This window comes from Lygodium microphyllum, chromosome 16 (genome assembly GCF_053477565.2).
Source record: "Lygodium microphyllum isolate KBCC chromosome 16, Lygodium_microphyllum_v1.1.10, whole genome shotgun sequence".
NCBI classification, from domain to species: Eukaryota; Viridiplantae; Streptophyta; class Polypodiopsida; order Schizaeales; family Lygodiaceae; genus Lygodium; species Lygodium microphyllum.
The window spans coordinates 104,034,473-104,049,529 of NC_141150.1; the positions used below are offsets into that span (position 1 = coordinate 104,034,473).

At 48.5% G+C, this 15,057-nt stretch overlaps 1 protein-coding gene across 5 annotated transcripts in view; it reads left to right on the top strand.

Annotated features, from left to right (window-relative positions):
- The window catches only part of LOC148023184 (rhamnogalacturonate lyase B-like), a 240,983-nt gene that overhangs the window by 150,954 nt on the left and 74,972 nt on the right, over positions 1-15,057 (top strand). For all 5 annotated transcript variants that reach the window (XM_087696158.1, XM_087696159.1, XM_087696160.1 and 2 more), the window contains one exon: positions 13,992-14,098. In XM_087696158.1, the coding sequence (XP_087552284.1) occupies positions 13,992-14,098 (107 nt within the window). The remainder of the gene's footprint in view (positions 1-13,991; positions 14,099-15,057) is intronic.

A 15,057-nucleotide genomic window follows, 5' to 3' on the forward strand; every position in this document is an offset into this window, starting at 1 on the left:
GGTAATTGTTTCTTCTGTACCACAACGGCGGAATCGGCCCGACATCGTTTTCTTTCTTGCCCGCTCGCCAAGAATATTTGGTCACTCTTGTCGCACATTTGGCGCACCGTGGTGGGGTCCTCGCTAACTCCTTTCGACTGGGTTTTTGTGCGCCCGAAGTATCCCACACCGCCACAGTTGCACATGAAGATCTTATTTCACTTTTTCAGATACTGGGGATGCTGGCACATTTGGACCACGTGCAATGCTTTTCTCTTTGATTCGGCCTCTAATGTACCGCGCCATATTGCCAGGCTTAAAGGGCTCTTGCATTGGCAGCTAGATCTTATCCGACACTCCGACTTGCTCCCTCGGGAGGATTTGCATCCTTGGCATATGGCAATTGCCTCTGGGTCGTTGCCATGATTGGTGTAACTTTTTTAGTGCATTACTACGGGGATTTCCCACACGTTGGCCTACGGCCCTCGTGTCTCTTGTAATCAGAAAGAGAGTGAAAGAGAGAGAGAGAACTTCTTCACCTGATGGCTTAGTGTCATCAACTATCTTGTAATCAAGTAATCTTGTATTTTTTTTCGTAATTAATACATTTACCTTTTTCGAAAAAAAAGAAAAAAAGAAAAAAAAAGAGGGATGATTGGTGGTCTTCCGGTTGCTTCAGCTCTTTCCAAGCGACGAATCTGCAATGGCAACTGTTTCTTTTGCACCACAACTGTGGAATCCGCCCGCCACCGATTTATTTCTTGCCCCATCGCTAAGAAAGTCTGGTTATTTTTATCGGCTGTTTGGCAAGGAGTGGTTGGTCTCCCCCTGCGTCCCTTTGATTGGGTTTTTGGGCAGCCCAAATACCACACTCCGGCACAGCCCCATATGAAGCTCATGTATCACTTTCTTCGATATTGGGGCTGTTGGCATAACTGGACCATTCGGAATGCTTTTCTTTTTGACTCCGCCTGTAATATTCAGCGACATATTATGAGGCTTAAGGGCCTCTTGTATTGGCAGCTAGATCTTCTCCAGCATTCTGATTTTCTGTCTAGGGAGGACTTACGTCCCTGGCATATGGCAATTTCCTCCGCGCCGTTGCCTTGACCTTGTAACTTGTAGTACTTAGAACCTCTTCTCATGGTGGCTTAGCTTGTCATCATGTATCTTGTAATCAAGTAACCTTGTATTTTTTTCGTAATTAATATAATTACCTTTTACGAAAAAAAAAAGAGAGAGAGAGGGGATCGCGATGACGCCGCCTGCGTGCCCTGCCCTGCCGTCAACCGGATGACTGTCGCCCCTCGCCCGCCATCGTTCCTGCTCTTGTCGCGTGTCACACCAGCGGGTCCTGCTCGTCGCGGTCCTGTTCACCATCGCAAGCTTGTCGCCTGTCTGACGACTGCCTGCCCCAGCCGCCTGTCAAACGCCTGTCCTGTCCGACGACTGCCTGCCCCTGTCGCGTGTCCTCGCGCCCGCCCCTGACGACTGCCTGCCCTGTCCTGTCAGTCGACAGCCTGCTCTGTCGCCTATCCTCTCGCCCGCCCCTGACGATTGCTGCCCTGTCGCCTGTCAGACGCCCTAGTCTGACCACCGCCATCGCCTGCCAGACCTGTCCGCCCTTGCCTGTCGGACGCCACCCTTGCCTGTTGGACGCTGCCCTCGCCAGTCAGCCGCCGTGGTCGTCGCCCCCGCAAGAGGCCGTATCCTCTGTTCGTGCCTGAGCCTGCGCCTTTGGGTTCTGCGGCCTGTACACGGAGACAGTGCAGCCTTGCCTTTCCACAGACACCGAGAGAGAGAGAGAGAGAGAGAGAGAGAGAGAGAGAGAGAGAGAGAGGGAGGGAGGGAGGGAGGGAGGGAGGGAGGGAGGGAGGGAGGGAGGACGGAGACAGTGCAGCCTTGCCTTTCCACAGACACCGAGAGAGAGAGAGAGAGAGAGAGAGAGAGAGAGAGAGAGAGAGAGAGGAGGGAGGGAGGGAGGGAGGGAGGGAGGGAGGGAGGGAGGGAGGGAGGGAGGGAGAGAGAGAGAGAGAGAGAGAGAGAGAGAGAGAGAGAGAGAGAGAAGCCAGAAGACAGCAGTATGGCTGGCCTGGATATGGATTTTCTAGACCGGACGGTGGCAGCCCTTGGCCCTGATTCCGATATAGAGGAGCCGGAGGATATGGTGCCCTGCATGGAGGAGATGCCTCCGGGCTCTGAACTGCCGCCTGCGGGCAAACGCTCCAAGCATACTCCTGACGAGCCAATGGGTCCTCAGGAACGTTCCTATGCACAGGTTGCCTCCGATCCTGTGGATTCGCAGGAGATTGACTGGGAGCATTTGCTGGACTTTGCCAATACTCTGCTTGGCGATTATGTCCAGCACAACAATGAAACTTTTTCTAACGCGGGAACTAATGATGTGCTGGAAGCCACAGTGGACCCGAAATCAGTCTTGCGGTCCTTCTTGGTGTTTTATGACCGTGCAGTCATACTTTTCTTCATTGGCAGGATCCCAGTGCTTTCACATATTCGCCAGTGGATGCACCATTTATTGCAAGGGGAGTGTGTTGAGGAGATCTTCCTTGGACCTCGCGGCTTTTATGAGGTGCTGTTGAAATCGGAAACACATTGAGCTGAGCTCCTGTCCAAGCTGCCATTATTCTTTGATCGCCGCTTGGTCCATGTTGTACCATGGCGCCCTATGGGCGATTTCCAGCGTCTGCTTCAACGAGAATGCCCGGTATGGGTGGAAGTGGAAAATTGTCCGGCAGTTTATTGGCCATTGTTGAAGGATGCGATGGCCGTTGTGGGAACAGTGCTGGTGCCCCCAAGCCTCAGGGCTATGAATTGAAACTGTTAATGCATGTTATGGGACATAGCCAGGAAAAGGCCTGCGTGGCTTCGCCTCAATTGTTCTGGCATGCATCCTTCGCATTTTCGCTTGAAATGGGGCAATTTTGCAGGCCACTGCTCTTCATGTGGTAAATTGGGGCATTTCATGGCCGAATGCCCTGAAAGGCAACCGTCTTCCGAGGATGCGCAGGTTGTGCTGCCTAAGGATGACATGGTGCTTGATGCCCCGACAGAGGAGGCCCTTCAGCCGCCAAATGTCGTGGATAAAGGCAAACAACAGGTCTTGGGTTTGGATTCTCGTAGCACTGATTGGATTGAGGCACGTCAAAAAAAAGGTAAAAAGTTGGATGCAGGCCTGGCAGATCCTGGGCCTAATACTTCACAGGATTCCGTGCGCACGTATATGCGCAGGAAAGAAATGTTCACTTCACAGCCGGCTGTGCTTACTATGGCCCCGTCTGCCCCCCGTAATCAATCTACAAGGAAAGCCTATACAGACGGCCCCAAGGGCCCACCTGCTAAGCTGGCGTTTGATACAAAAGGTAATGTGATTACACCTTGGGATCGGCGTTATCCCTGCCCCGCTCCCAAGGCAGTGGATTTTCCTTCTACCTCTAAAGCAGGTCGCCAGAATTCGTTTGCAGTATTGGCTGATTTTCTGGATGAGGGTATGCTGGATGCTCTCGCGGAAAAGGTGAAATCGAGGCAACAGGCGCCTCGTTCCTGACTTCCTTTTTTGAAGATATATGAAGATAGCCATGTGGAATGTGTGAGGCATTTGCTCTCGCCATAAGCAACATGCCATGTGGACTATCTTGCATGAGAACCAGTGGGATGTATTGTGTGCAATTGAGCACAAAAGTCACGGTGAAGCAGGAAAAGTTGTGGATTGTCATGGATTCCGTCTGTTTTATGCAGGGACACATGCTACGCACTATTCGGGCGTGCTGATGATTGTCCATGAGAAATACCAGCCTGTTCTTGTCAAAAATGATGTGCAGGGCCGCTTTCTGGTAATCGAAGTCTTATTTGAAGGAGAGATTTTATGGTTGCTGGGCCTCTATGCTCCGAATGATCCCGCATCCCGACGGGATCTTTGGTCGACTTTGCAGGGCTCCATGTCACTTGGCCGAAGGGGGTTTTTGATGGGAGTTTTCAATATGTGTGTTGACTCTTCTCAGTCCACTTCGGGGCATTCGGTAATGGATACGCCGGAAAGCCGGGTGTGGAATTCCTTTGCTTTGCGCGTGGTTAAGCAAGATCTTTGGTCGTGGCTTCACCCTTCTTTTTCAGGGTTTACTTTTCATTCCGCACAATATGCCACTACTTGGTCGCGGTTGGACCGAATGTATATCATGCAAAGGGATGATTTTCTTCCCGAGATGCTGGAAATGAAGGTCTTGCAGCAATATGTGTTGTCGGACCATTTCCCTCTCCAGCTTGAGATGCGGGCACAATCTATTGCACCTTTTACGCAGTTGCTGGATAGGCTCCCTTTACGTTTCAACTCCTCTTATTTGACGCATCCAATTTTTCAGGGCTATATGCAGCAATTGATTGAGAGATTCTTATTGGACTTCGCCTCTGACGGCCTGGCTGCATTTGCGCCGCTGCTCTCTAATGTGCAGCGGGTTGCTCGGCAGTATGGGATTCATCATGCCTCTCTTTGTCGGCGACGTCGACATGCAGCAGAGGACTTACTGGCATTGGTCCGTTCCTTGCTCGTGGATTCCCCAGATGATGATTTTCTGCTATCACTGGAAAGGCGTTTGGCCCATCTTATTCAAGTATTTCAGTTGAAATCTTATTAGCAGGCCAAGCTGCATAACTTGACTGACACATTGCTAGATAGTGCCTGCCAGTCTCATAAGTTCTTTCGCGCCTTGCATGCTTCTCCGGCTCGCGAAAATATGACTAGACTCCAGGATTCGGAAGGTCACATGGTCACTGATCCGCAGACCATTGTCAGTATGTGCAAAAATTATTTTATGGAACTTCTTGGTTCTTCTCCCTCGCCTTCTAGCCAGGTTACGCATGCCCGCTCGGCCTTCTATCATCTGGTCCACCAGCAGGTTCCACTTGATATGCAAGCCACTTTTGAGGCGGATATTTGCGAGGAGGAGGTTATGGATGTTTTGTTGCACCTGCCTAAGGATAAAAGTCCTGGTTGGGATGGTCTCACTAATGAATTCTTTGAGAACTCGGCCATGCAGTTGGTGAAGCCATTGGCCGTCATGTGTCAGCAGGTTTGGGAAACAGAGGTCATGCCTTCCTCATGGAAAGAAGGCCTTATCAAAGTGATTCCCAAGGTCCCTTCGCCGTCAAAGCTGCAACACTGGAGACCAATTTCTTTGATGGGCTCGATGTATAAAATCTTCTCGAAAGTGCTGGCGAATCGGCTTCACAAGCACCTTCCAGCTATTGTGCATCCTCTCCAATATGGTTTCATCAAGGGCCGCAACATTCTGCATAATATCTTGAATGTGCAAATGGCTATTGACTATGCGCGGCATTCCAGTCAGGAAGTGGTATTGATTCAATTGGACTTGGAAAAGACGTTTGACTATGTGGACTGGTCTTTCATTGCAGATCTCATGTCAGGCATCTTGGATACCCGTTGGGAGTGAATGTACGGCCAAAGGACCTATTGGAGTGGATTTCACAAAAATTGGCGACGAAGTTTATGTATTGGAAGTCGCAAGCGTGGCCATTCCATGTGCGCCTCAAAGTGGCTCAGACAATTATGCTACCAATGCTAACATATTTCCTACCATTGCTGCCGTGGACGCCTGCTACTTTGAAGGCTCTCACTCATCCCATTCGTTTCATGCTATGGAAGAAGGATTCCCTGCAGGCAGGCATTTCATGGATTTCATGGTCGCATACATGTACCCTAAACGCATGGGTGGTGGCGCTATTTCGGATGCAGAAACTCATATGCTGGCTCTTTGTTGGTCTCTTTTTCGTGCCATGTGTGTGGATCATCACCCGTGGACCATCATAGCCCGTTATTTTCTTGAGGACAGCGGGCTACGCCATCGTAACACACGGCTTCGGGCCTCCTGGTGGCATGTCCTTAATTCTGACTCTCGATTTTCCAGTCCCTCTTCCTCTTTGTTACTGCACTTGGTCGGCTCTTGGAAAGTGGTGCTCCAAAAGGCCCGTTGGCATTCAGTAGGGGACTGCTTGCAGTCTAACTCCTTTTAGCTGGAATTATTGGCAGTATCCAGATTACTTTCATGGGAAGACAAACATCAGCTCAGACCGAGATTTAACCGCATGGCCCGTTTAGGTGTGACTTTGATTGCGGATGCTACCCTTGCCACTCGCAATGTCCTCGCATCGTTTCGGACTGCTAGGAGACTCTTCAGGATCCCGCGCAAATACCGTGGTTTATGGGAAAAGCTTTTGTTGGAGCTTCAGGGTAGGCAACCCTTTCCTGCCCTCGCTGTGGATCGTCCTTGGCAGGACTGGGACCTTGCAGGCCGGTTGAGTTTGGAAAAGGCCTCTACTAATCAGGTGTATCATCTTCTCATTCAAGATCACCACTGGCTGGGTGTGAAAGCTAATACTGTTTGGGGATTGCGGAAATCGCGGTCATGGTGGCAGGCAACGCTAATGGAGGGCTGGCTGAATAAGGCACCTTTCAAATGCAAGGTCTTTCTTTGGCGGGTAATGATTGGTGGTCTTCCTCTTGCCTCGGCCCTTTCCAAGCGTCGAATCTCGAATGGCAATTGTTTCTTCTGTACCACTACTGCGGAATCGGCCCGACATCGTTTTCTTTCTTGCCGGCTCGCCAAGAATATCTGGTTACTCTTGTCGCAAATCTGGCACGCGGTGGTGGGGTCCTCACTAACTCCTTTCGATTGGGTTTTTGTGCGCCCAAAGTACCCCACACTGCCACAGTTACATATGAAGATCTTATTTCACTTTTTCAGATACTGGGGATGCTGGCACATTTGGACCACGCGCAATGCTTTTCTCTTTGATTTGGCCTCGAATGTACCGGGCAAAGAAGGCGTGTTCCAGTTCCTTAGATGGACTGCCTTATGGCATATTTGGCGAACTCGAAATGCCTTTCTTTTTGATTCAGTCTCGGGCATCCATGGTCATGTGGCTTGTATTTGAGGTTTAGTGCTATGGCAAATTTCTTCTATGATATCAGCTGACCTGGTTCTTCCTGACATTGTTGCCCATTGGCTGGCCATTGTTTGCTCTACACCAGCAGTGTGATTTCCTCTTTGTGTCTTAGTCCTAATAGTCTTTCGTCACCTTCTTTGAGGACTTGATGGTCTAATGTAACAAAATGTAAACAAAGAGAGAGAGAGAGAGAGAGAAAGAGAGAGAGAGAGAGAGAGAGAGAGAGAGTGGATTGTCATCATGTATCTTGTAATCAAGTAATCTTGTATTTTTTTCGTAATTAATACAATTACCTTTTACGAAAAAAAAAAGAGAGAGAGAGAGTGGAGTGTGAGAAGAGAAGCGTCGAGGAGATGGCAAGAGCGGGATTGAAACCCTACTATCGGCCCGTCCTTTCCGTGCCTGTCTGGCCTGTCGCCGCCGTCGCTTGACACATCCGCGCCAGTCGCCGCCATCGCCTGTCTGCACCGCGTCAGTCGCTATCGCCTGTCCCATCTGCCGCAGTCGCTGCTGCCGCCTGCACCATCTGCGCTCGTCCGTGCCTGTCTGCACCTGCACGTGCCCGTCCTCGCCTGCTCGCGCCCGCTCGGACCTGCCTGCCCTGCTCCGCCTGAACCCTGCTCAACGTCGACCTGATCTTCTGCAAGCCCCCGCGCGTCTGTGCCGTTTTTTGTGTCCGGCGGTCCCTGCATCCGCACGATGACCTGCCCCGCGATTCCCTGTGTTGGTGCTCCCGTTTGGCCCCTCGTCTGACCCGCCCTGCTGAACCTGTGGTGTTGGCTAACCTGCCCTGCAAACCTGGGACGTCAGCTGACCTGTGACCGGGCTGACCTGCCATGCGGGCGTGCGATGTCGCCCTTGGTTGCGCGTCCTGACCGAGAGAGAGGCCAGTAGTATGTCTGGCCTGGATATGGCTTTTATCGACCAGACAGTGGCTGCCCTTGGTCCTGATTCGGATACAGAGGAGCCGGAGGATATGGTTCCTTGCACAGAGGAGATGCCTTCTGGTTCTGACCTACCGTCTGCAGGCAAACACTCCAAGCATACTTCCGACGAGATAATTGGTTCTCCGGAACGTTCCTATGCGCAGGTTGCCTCTGATTCTGGGGATTTCCAGGAGATTGACTGGGAGCATTTGTTGGAATTTGCCAATACTCTGCTTGGCGATTATGTCCAGCATAATCATGAAGCTTTTTCTGACTCGGGAACGGATGAAGTGCTGGAAGCCACGGTGGACCCGAAATCAGTCCTGCGGTCTTTTTCGGTGTTTTATGACCGTGTAGTTATACTCTTTTTCACTGGCCGGATCCTAGTGCTTTCCCATATCCGCCAGTGGTTGCACCATTTATTAGAAGGGGAATGTGTTGAGGAGATCTTTCTTGGACCCCGCGGCTTTTATGAGGTGCTGCTGAAATCAGAGACACATCGGGCTGAGCTCTTGTCCAAGTTGCCATTGTTCTTTGATCGCCGCTTGGTCCATGTTGTGCCCTGGTGCCCTATGGCAGACTTTCAGCGCCTGCTTCAACGTGAATGCCCAGTGTGGGTTGAAGTGGAAAATTGTCCGGCGGTCTATTGGCCATTGTTAAAGGATGCAATGGCAGTTGTGGGAACGGTGCTGGTTTCCCCAAGCCTAAGGGTTATGAATCGAAACCGTTTATGCATGTTATGGGACATGGCCAGGAAAAGGCCTGCGTGGCTTCGTCTCAATTGCTCTGGCATGCATCCCTTACACTTTCGCCTGAAATGGGATAACTTTGCAGGACACTGCTTTTCGTGTGGAAAATTTGGGCATTTTATGGCCGAATGCCCAGAGAGACAACCGTCTTCAGAGGATGCGCATGTTCTGCTACCTAAGTATGACATGGTGCTTGATGCTCCGGCACAGGAGGCCCCCCAGCCACCTAATGTTGTGGATAAAGGTAAACAACAGGTCTTGGGTTTGGACTCCTGTAACAATGACTGGCTCGAGGCACGTCCCAAAAAAGGTAAAAAGTTGGATGCAGGTCTGGCGGATTCTGGGCCTAATGTTTCACAGGATTCCGTGCGCACGTATATGCGCAGAAAGAAAATGTTCTCATCACAGCCTGCTGCGCGTACTATGGTTCCTTCTGCCCCCCGTAATCAGTCTACAAGGAAAGTCTATACAGAAGGTCCAAAGGGGCCCACCTGCTAAGCTGGCGTTTGATACTAGAGGTAATGTGATTACACCCTGGGATCGTCGTTATCCCCGTTCCACTCCCAAGGCAATGGATATTCCATCTACCTCTAAAGCGGGCCGCCAGAATTCGTTTGCAGTGTTAGCCGATTTTCTGGATGAAGGTGTCCTGGACGCTCTCGCAGAAAAGGTGAAATCGAGGCAACAGGTGCCTCGTTCCTGATTCTCCTGTTTTGAAGATATATGAAGATACCCACGTGGAATGTGCGAGGCATTTGTTCTCGCCATAAGCAACATGCCATGTGGACTGTCTTGCATGAGAACCAGTGGGATGTCTTGTGTGCAGTTGAGCACAAGAGTCATGGGGAAGCAGGAAAAGTTGTGGATTGCCATGGGTTTCGTCTGTTTTATGCAAGGACACATGCTATGCACTATTCGGGTTGCTTATGATTGTCCATGAAAAATACCAGCCTGTTCTTATTAAAAATGATGTACACGGCCGCTTTGTGGTAATCGAAGTTTTATTTGAAGGAGAGATTTTATGGTTGCTGGGCCTCTATGCTCCGAATGACCCTGCATCCCGACGGGATCTTTGGAAGACTTTGCAGAGCTCCATGTCCCTTGGCAAAAGGGGGTTTTTGATGGGGGATTTCAATATGTGTGTTGACTCTTCTCAGTCCACTTCAAGGCATTCAGTAATGGATGCTCCGGAAAGTTGGGTATGGAATGCCTTAGCTCTTCATGTACTTCAGCAAGATCTTTGGTCTTGGCTCCACCCTTCTTCTTCAGGGGGTTACTTTTCATTCCGCACAATATGCAACTACCTGGTCGCAGTTGGACTGAATATATATCATGCAGGGGGATGATTTTCTTCCCGAGATGCTAGAAATGAAAGTCTTGCAGCAATATGCCTTGTCGGACCATTTCCCTCTCCAGCTTGAGATGCTTGCACAACCTATTGCACCTTTTATGCAGTTGCTAGATAGACTCCCTTTATGTTTCAACTCGTCTTATTTGAAGCATCCAATCTTTCAGGGCTATATGCAGCAATTGATCGAGAGGTTTTTATTGGACTTCGCCTTTGAGGGCTTGGCTTCCTTTGCATGGCTGCTCTCTAATGTGAAGCGGGTTGCTTGGCAGTATGGGATCCATCATGCCTCTCTTTGTCGGCGACATCGATACGCAGCGGAGGACTTATTGGCTTTAGTCCGTTCGCTGCTGGTGGACACCCCAGATGATAAATTTCTGCTATCACTGGTGATACGTTTGGCTGATCTTATTCAAGTATTTCAGTTGAAATCTTATTAGCAGGCCAAACTGCACAACTTGACTGACACATTGCAAGATAGTGCGTGTCAGACTCATAAGTTCTTTCATGCCTTGCATGCTTCTCCTGCTCGAGAAAATATGACTAGGCTCCAGGATTCAGAAGGTCGCATGGTCACTGATCCACAGACCATTGTCAATATGTGCAGAAATTATTTTATGGATCTTCTTGGTTCTTCTCCGTCGCCTTCCAACCAGGTTACGCATGCACGCTCGGTCTTCTATGATCTGGTCTGCCAGCAGGTTCCACTTGATATGCAAACTTCTTTGGAGGCAGATATTTGGGAGGAGGAGGTTATGGATGTTTTGTTACACCTGCCTAAGGATAAAAGTCCTGGTTGGGATGGTCTCATCAATGAATTCTTTGAGAGCTCGGCCACCCAGCTGGTGAAGCCATTGGCGGCTATGTTTCAGCAGGTTTGGGAAACACAGGTCATGCCTTCCTCATGGAAAGAAGGCCTTATCAAACTGCTTCCAAAGGTCCCTTCACCGTCAATGTTGCAACGCTGGAGACCAATTTCTTTGATGGGTTCGATGTATAAAATCTTTTCCAAAGTGCTGGCGAATCAACTTCATAAGCACCTTCCAGCTATTGTGCATCCTCTTCAGTATGGTTTCATAAAGGGCCGCAACATTCTGCATAATATCTTAAATGTGCAAATGGCTATTGACTATACGAGGCACTCCAGTCAGGAAGTGGTATTGATTCAATTGGATTTGGAAAAGGCTTTTGACTATTTAGACTGGTCTTTCATCGCAGAACTTATGTCTGCCATGGGTTTTGGTACTCTCATGTCCCGATTGATCTACACCATTAGCGTTGCGGCTTCTTCACGCGTTATGCTTAATGGTGGGGTTACAGAGCCATTTGTCCTTGCACGCTCAGTGAGACAGGGTTGCCCTTTGAGTCCTCTCTTCTTTGCCCTGGTGACTCACCCGGTCCTTTCAATGTTATCTTCAATGGCGGCTTCTGCGCAGCTGGCCGGATTGTCTCTTCCTTTGGGACAGCACTTCATTAGCCAATCTCTGGCTGATGATAGCTTTATGATTTTGCGTGCGAACAAGGACAACATTCGGAAGGCATTAGATGTTTGGACGCTCTTTGTTCATGCTTTTGGTCTTCGCGTCAATGCCTTCAAATCAGCCATTCTCAGTTGCACGGAGTCGGATTTACAGTCATTGGGCTGGTAGGGCCAGGTTGTTTCCCGTGGCTCCATTGTCAGGCATCTTGGATACCCACTGGGGATTGATGTTAGGCCAAAGGAACTACTGGAGTGGATTTCACAAAAACTGGCAGCTAAGTTTATGTATTGGAAGTCGCAAGCATGGCCATTCCATGTCCGCCTCAAAGTGGCTCAGACAATTATGCTGCCAATGCTCACATATTTTTTGCCCTTGTTGCCCGTGGACTCCTACTACTTTGAAGGCTCTTACTCGCCCCATTCGTTTCATGTTATGGAAGAAGGATTCACTGTATGCCGGTATTTCGTGGATTTCATGGTCACATACATGTACCCCCAAACGCCTGGGTGGTGGAGCTATTTTGGATGCTGAAACTCATCTGCTGGCTCTTCGTTGGTCCCTTTTTCGTGCTATGTGTGTGGATCACCACCCGTGGACCATTATAGCCCGTTATTTTCTTGAGGACAGCGGGCTTTGCGATGGTAATACACGTCTTCGGTGCTCCTAGTGGCATGTCCTTAATGCAGACTCTCGATTTTCCTGTCCCTCCTCCTCTCTGTTACTGCAATTGGTCAGCTCTTGGAAAGTAATGCTCCAAAAGGCGCGTTGGCATCCAGTGGGGGACCGCTTGCATTCTAACTCCTTTCAACTGGAATTGTTGGCAGTCTCGAGATTACTTTCATGGGAAGACAAATATGAGCTCAGACCAAGATTTAATCGCATGGCCCGCTTGGGTGTGACTTCAGTTGCGGATGCCACCCTTGCCACTCGTAATGTCTTCGCATCCTTTCGTACTGCCAGGAGATTGTTCAGGATCCCGCGTGGATACCGTGATTTGTGGGAACATCTTTTGTCGGTGCTTCGGGGCAGGCAACCCTTTCCTGCCTTGGCGGTGGATCGTCCTTGGCAGGACTGGAACCTTGCGGGCCGGTTGAGTCTCGAAAAGGCCTCTGCTAATCAGGTGTATCATCTTCTCATTAAAGATAATCAATGGCTGGGTGTGAAAGCTAATACTGTATGGGGATTGCGGAAATCTCAGTCATGGTGGAAGGAAACTGTGATGGAGGGCTGGTTGAATAAGACACCTTTCAAATGCAAGGTCTTTCTTTGGCGAGTGATGATTGGTGGTCTTCCTCTTGCCTCGGCCCATTCCAAGCGGAGAATCTCTAATGGTAATTGTTTCTTCTGTACCACTACTATGGAATCGGCCTGACACCGGTTTATTTCTTGTCCCCTCGCCAAGAATATCTAGTCACTCTTGTCACAAGTTTGGCGCGCAATGGTGGGGTCCTCGCTAACCCCTTTCGATTGGGTTTTTGTGCGCCCAAAATACCCCACACCGCCACAGTTGCATATGAAGATCTTATTACACTTTTTCAGATACTGGGGATGCTGGCACATTTGGACCACGCAGAATGCCTTTCTTTTTGATTCGGCCTCTGATGTACCAAGACACATTGCTCGGCTTAAAGGTCTCTTGCATTGGCAGATAGATCTCATTCGGCACTCGGACTTGCTCCCTTGGGAGGACTTGCTTCCTTGGCACAGGGCAATTTCCTCTGGGTCTTTGCCATGACTTGTGGAACTTTTTCGTGGCTTAGTTCTGGGATTTTACACACGTTGGCCTAGGGCCCTCGTGTATCTTGTAATCATGTAAACTTGTACCTTTTTTCGTAATTAATACAATTACCTTTTACGAGAAAAAAAAAGAGAGAGAGTAAGTAAGAGATACAGAGAGATTGCTGGCCTGATGGTCTGATGTAAATATTTACTAAATTCAATTATCTTCATGAAAAAGAGAGAGACAAAGCAGATACCAAAGGACTGGTTGATATTAAAAAAAGAGCTCTTTTCAATGCTGATTGGATCATCTCCATCTATTCCTAGTGTAGTTAATTTCTGTAGCTAGGCTGCTGATGTCAACAGGAAGCATATCCTAAAGAGGACAGAAACATAAAGGCAATGGAAGGGCATGTGAGGCTGGGAGAAAGCTCCCTTGGTAAAGTTGAAGGATTGTTGATCTCCATGGATGAGCACATGTAAACTGTACCAGGGGACTAACAAGCATTATCAACACCTGTGATACTGGCCTGTAAAGCACTCAAACTCGCAACAGCTGTGAATCTTGACAACTGTAGATTATCTTACACATATATTAACTTTTCATGTGCATTATATTCCAATGTTAGTCAGAATGAGAAAATCAAAGTGAGTCTCAAAGCATTTAGGATTTTGTTGGTTTGCAAGAACTACTCAAAGAGCTACCAAAGCATGCTGACTTAACGTCATCTCCATTTTTTGTTGATTTCCATAATACATTGAAATTACTGTAATTGTCAACTGTAATATATTGTTTTTCCTGCACTTTCAGATGTTCCATGAGGTGGAATCGTGGCCGTATGATTGGCCAAGATCACGAGATTATTTGAAACGTGATGAACGAGGTACAGTGACTGGAAGGCTACTTGTGCAAGACAGGTCAGTCTCCTCAATAGATATCGTCCATTATCCCTGGAGTGTGTCCAAAACTTTGCTTGAAGTTGGGAGCTTCAAAGTTCAAATGCATTTTTAGATTGTAGTAATGAGCAAAGGGTTAGAAATTGTATAACCAAGAGGCAAAGAAAACCGTAGAGGGTCCTGATGCCGTATTCAAGGAACAACCACATACAGTGAAGAAAAACACAACCTCTTCCAGTTTATCATTAAGAAGAAACACTCAATGAAATTTTCCCAAGAACTATTATATAGCACAAAACAGTTAAATACTACGAGTATGGACCATTTGCTTGCAGTTTTCAGTGTTACTACTTATTTGCGTCCTTGTGATCACAATAATTGCTTTATCACAAAAAGTTGATTGGGAGTTGGGAGTTTGTGCTGCAACATGTAAGTTGTTGAGCAGCACATGGGGCAGCCCCATAGGCCTACCGTGCACACAACAACAGCCAAAGCCCACTGCCCAGAACTGTCCAGGCTGCCGTTCTGTTGTAAATCGTGTCTCAACAAAAAGTGCCATTGTTGCACAATCCTCTGATGCATAATTGCAAGTGTACACTTTTTCAATGTGCAGCCACTCTTACTCTAAATCAATCCCTAGTACCTAGAAGTATGAAAATATGGAGTTGAGAAAGTGTTTTAAAATATTGCACCCACTTGTAACTCTTGTTTGACAAGTATCATTGCTGCATGATGGCAAGCATACAGTTTTCCATGTGCAAGCACTCATGCTAAAAAAAATCCCGAGTAGCTACAGGTAGTGAGTACAGATGATAATGTGTACTCTTTTCCTCAAACTTAAGAATAACCAAAATTGCGAATGGGCTACAGTCTAGTTGAGTTTGACAAATATTTAATCATGTTTCAAGGATTTGGACACTATCAGAGACATGAATCATTGTAGATGCATTCACTATATGTCCACACAAATGCCATTGTGG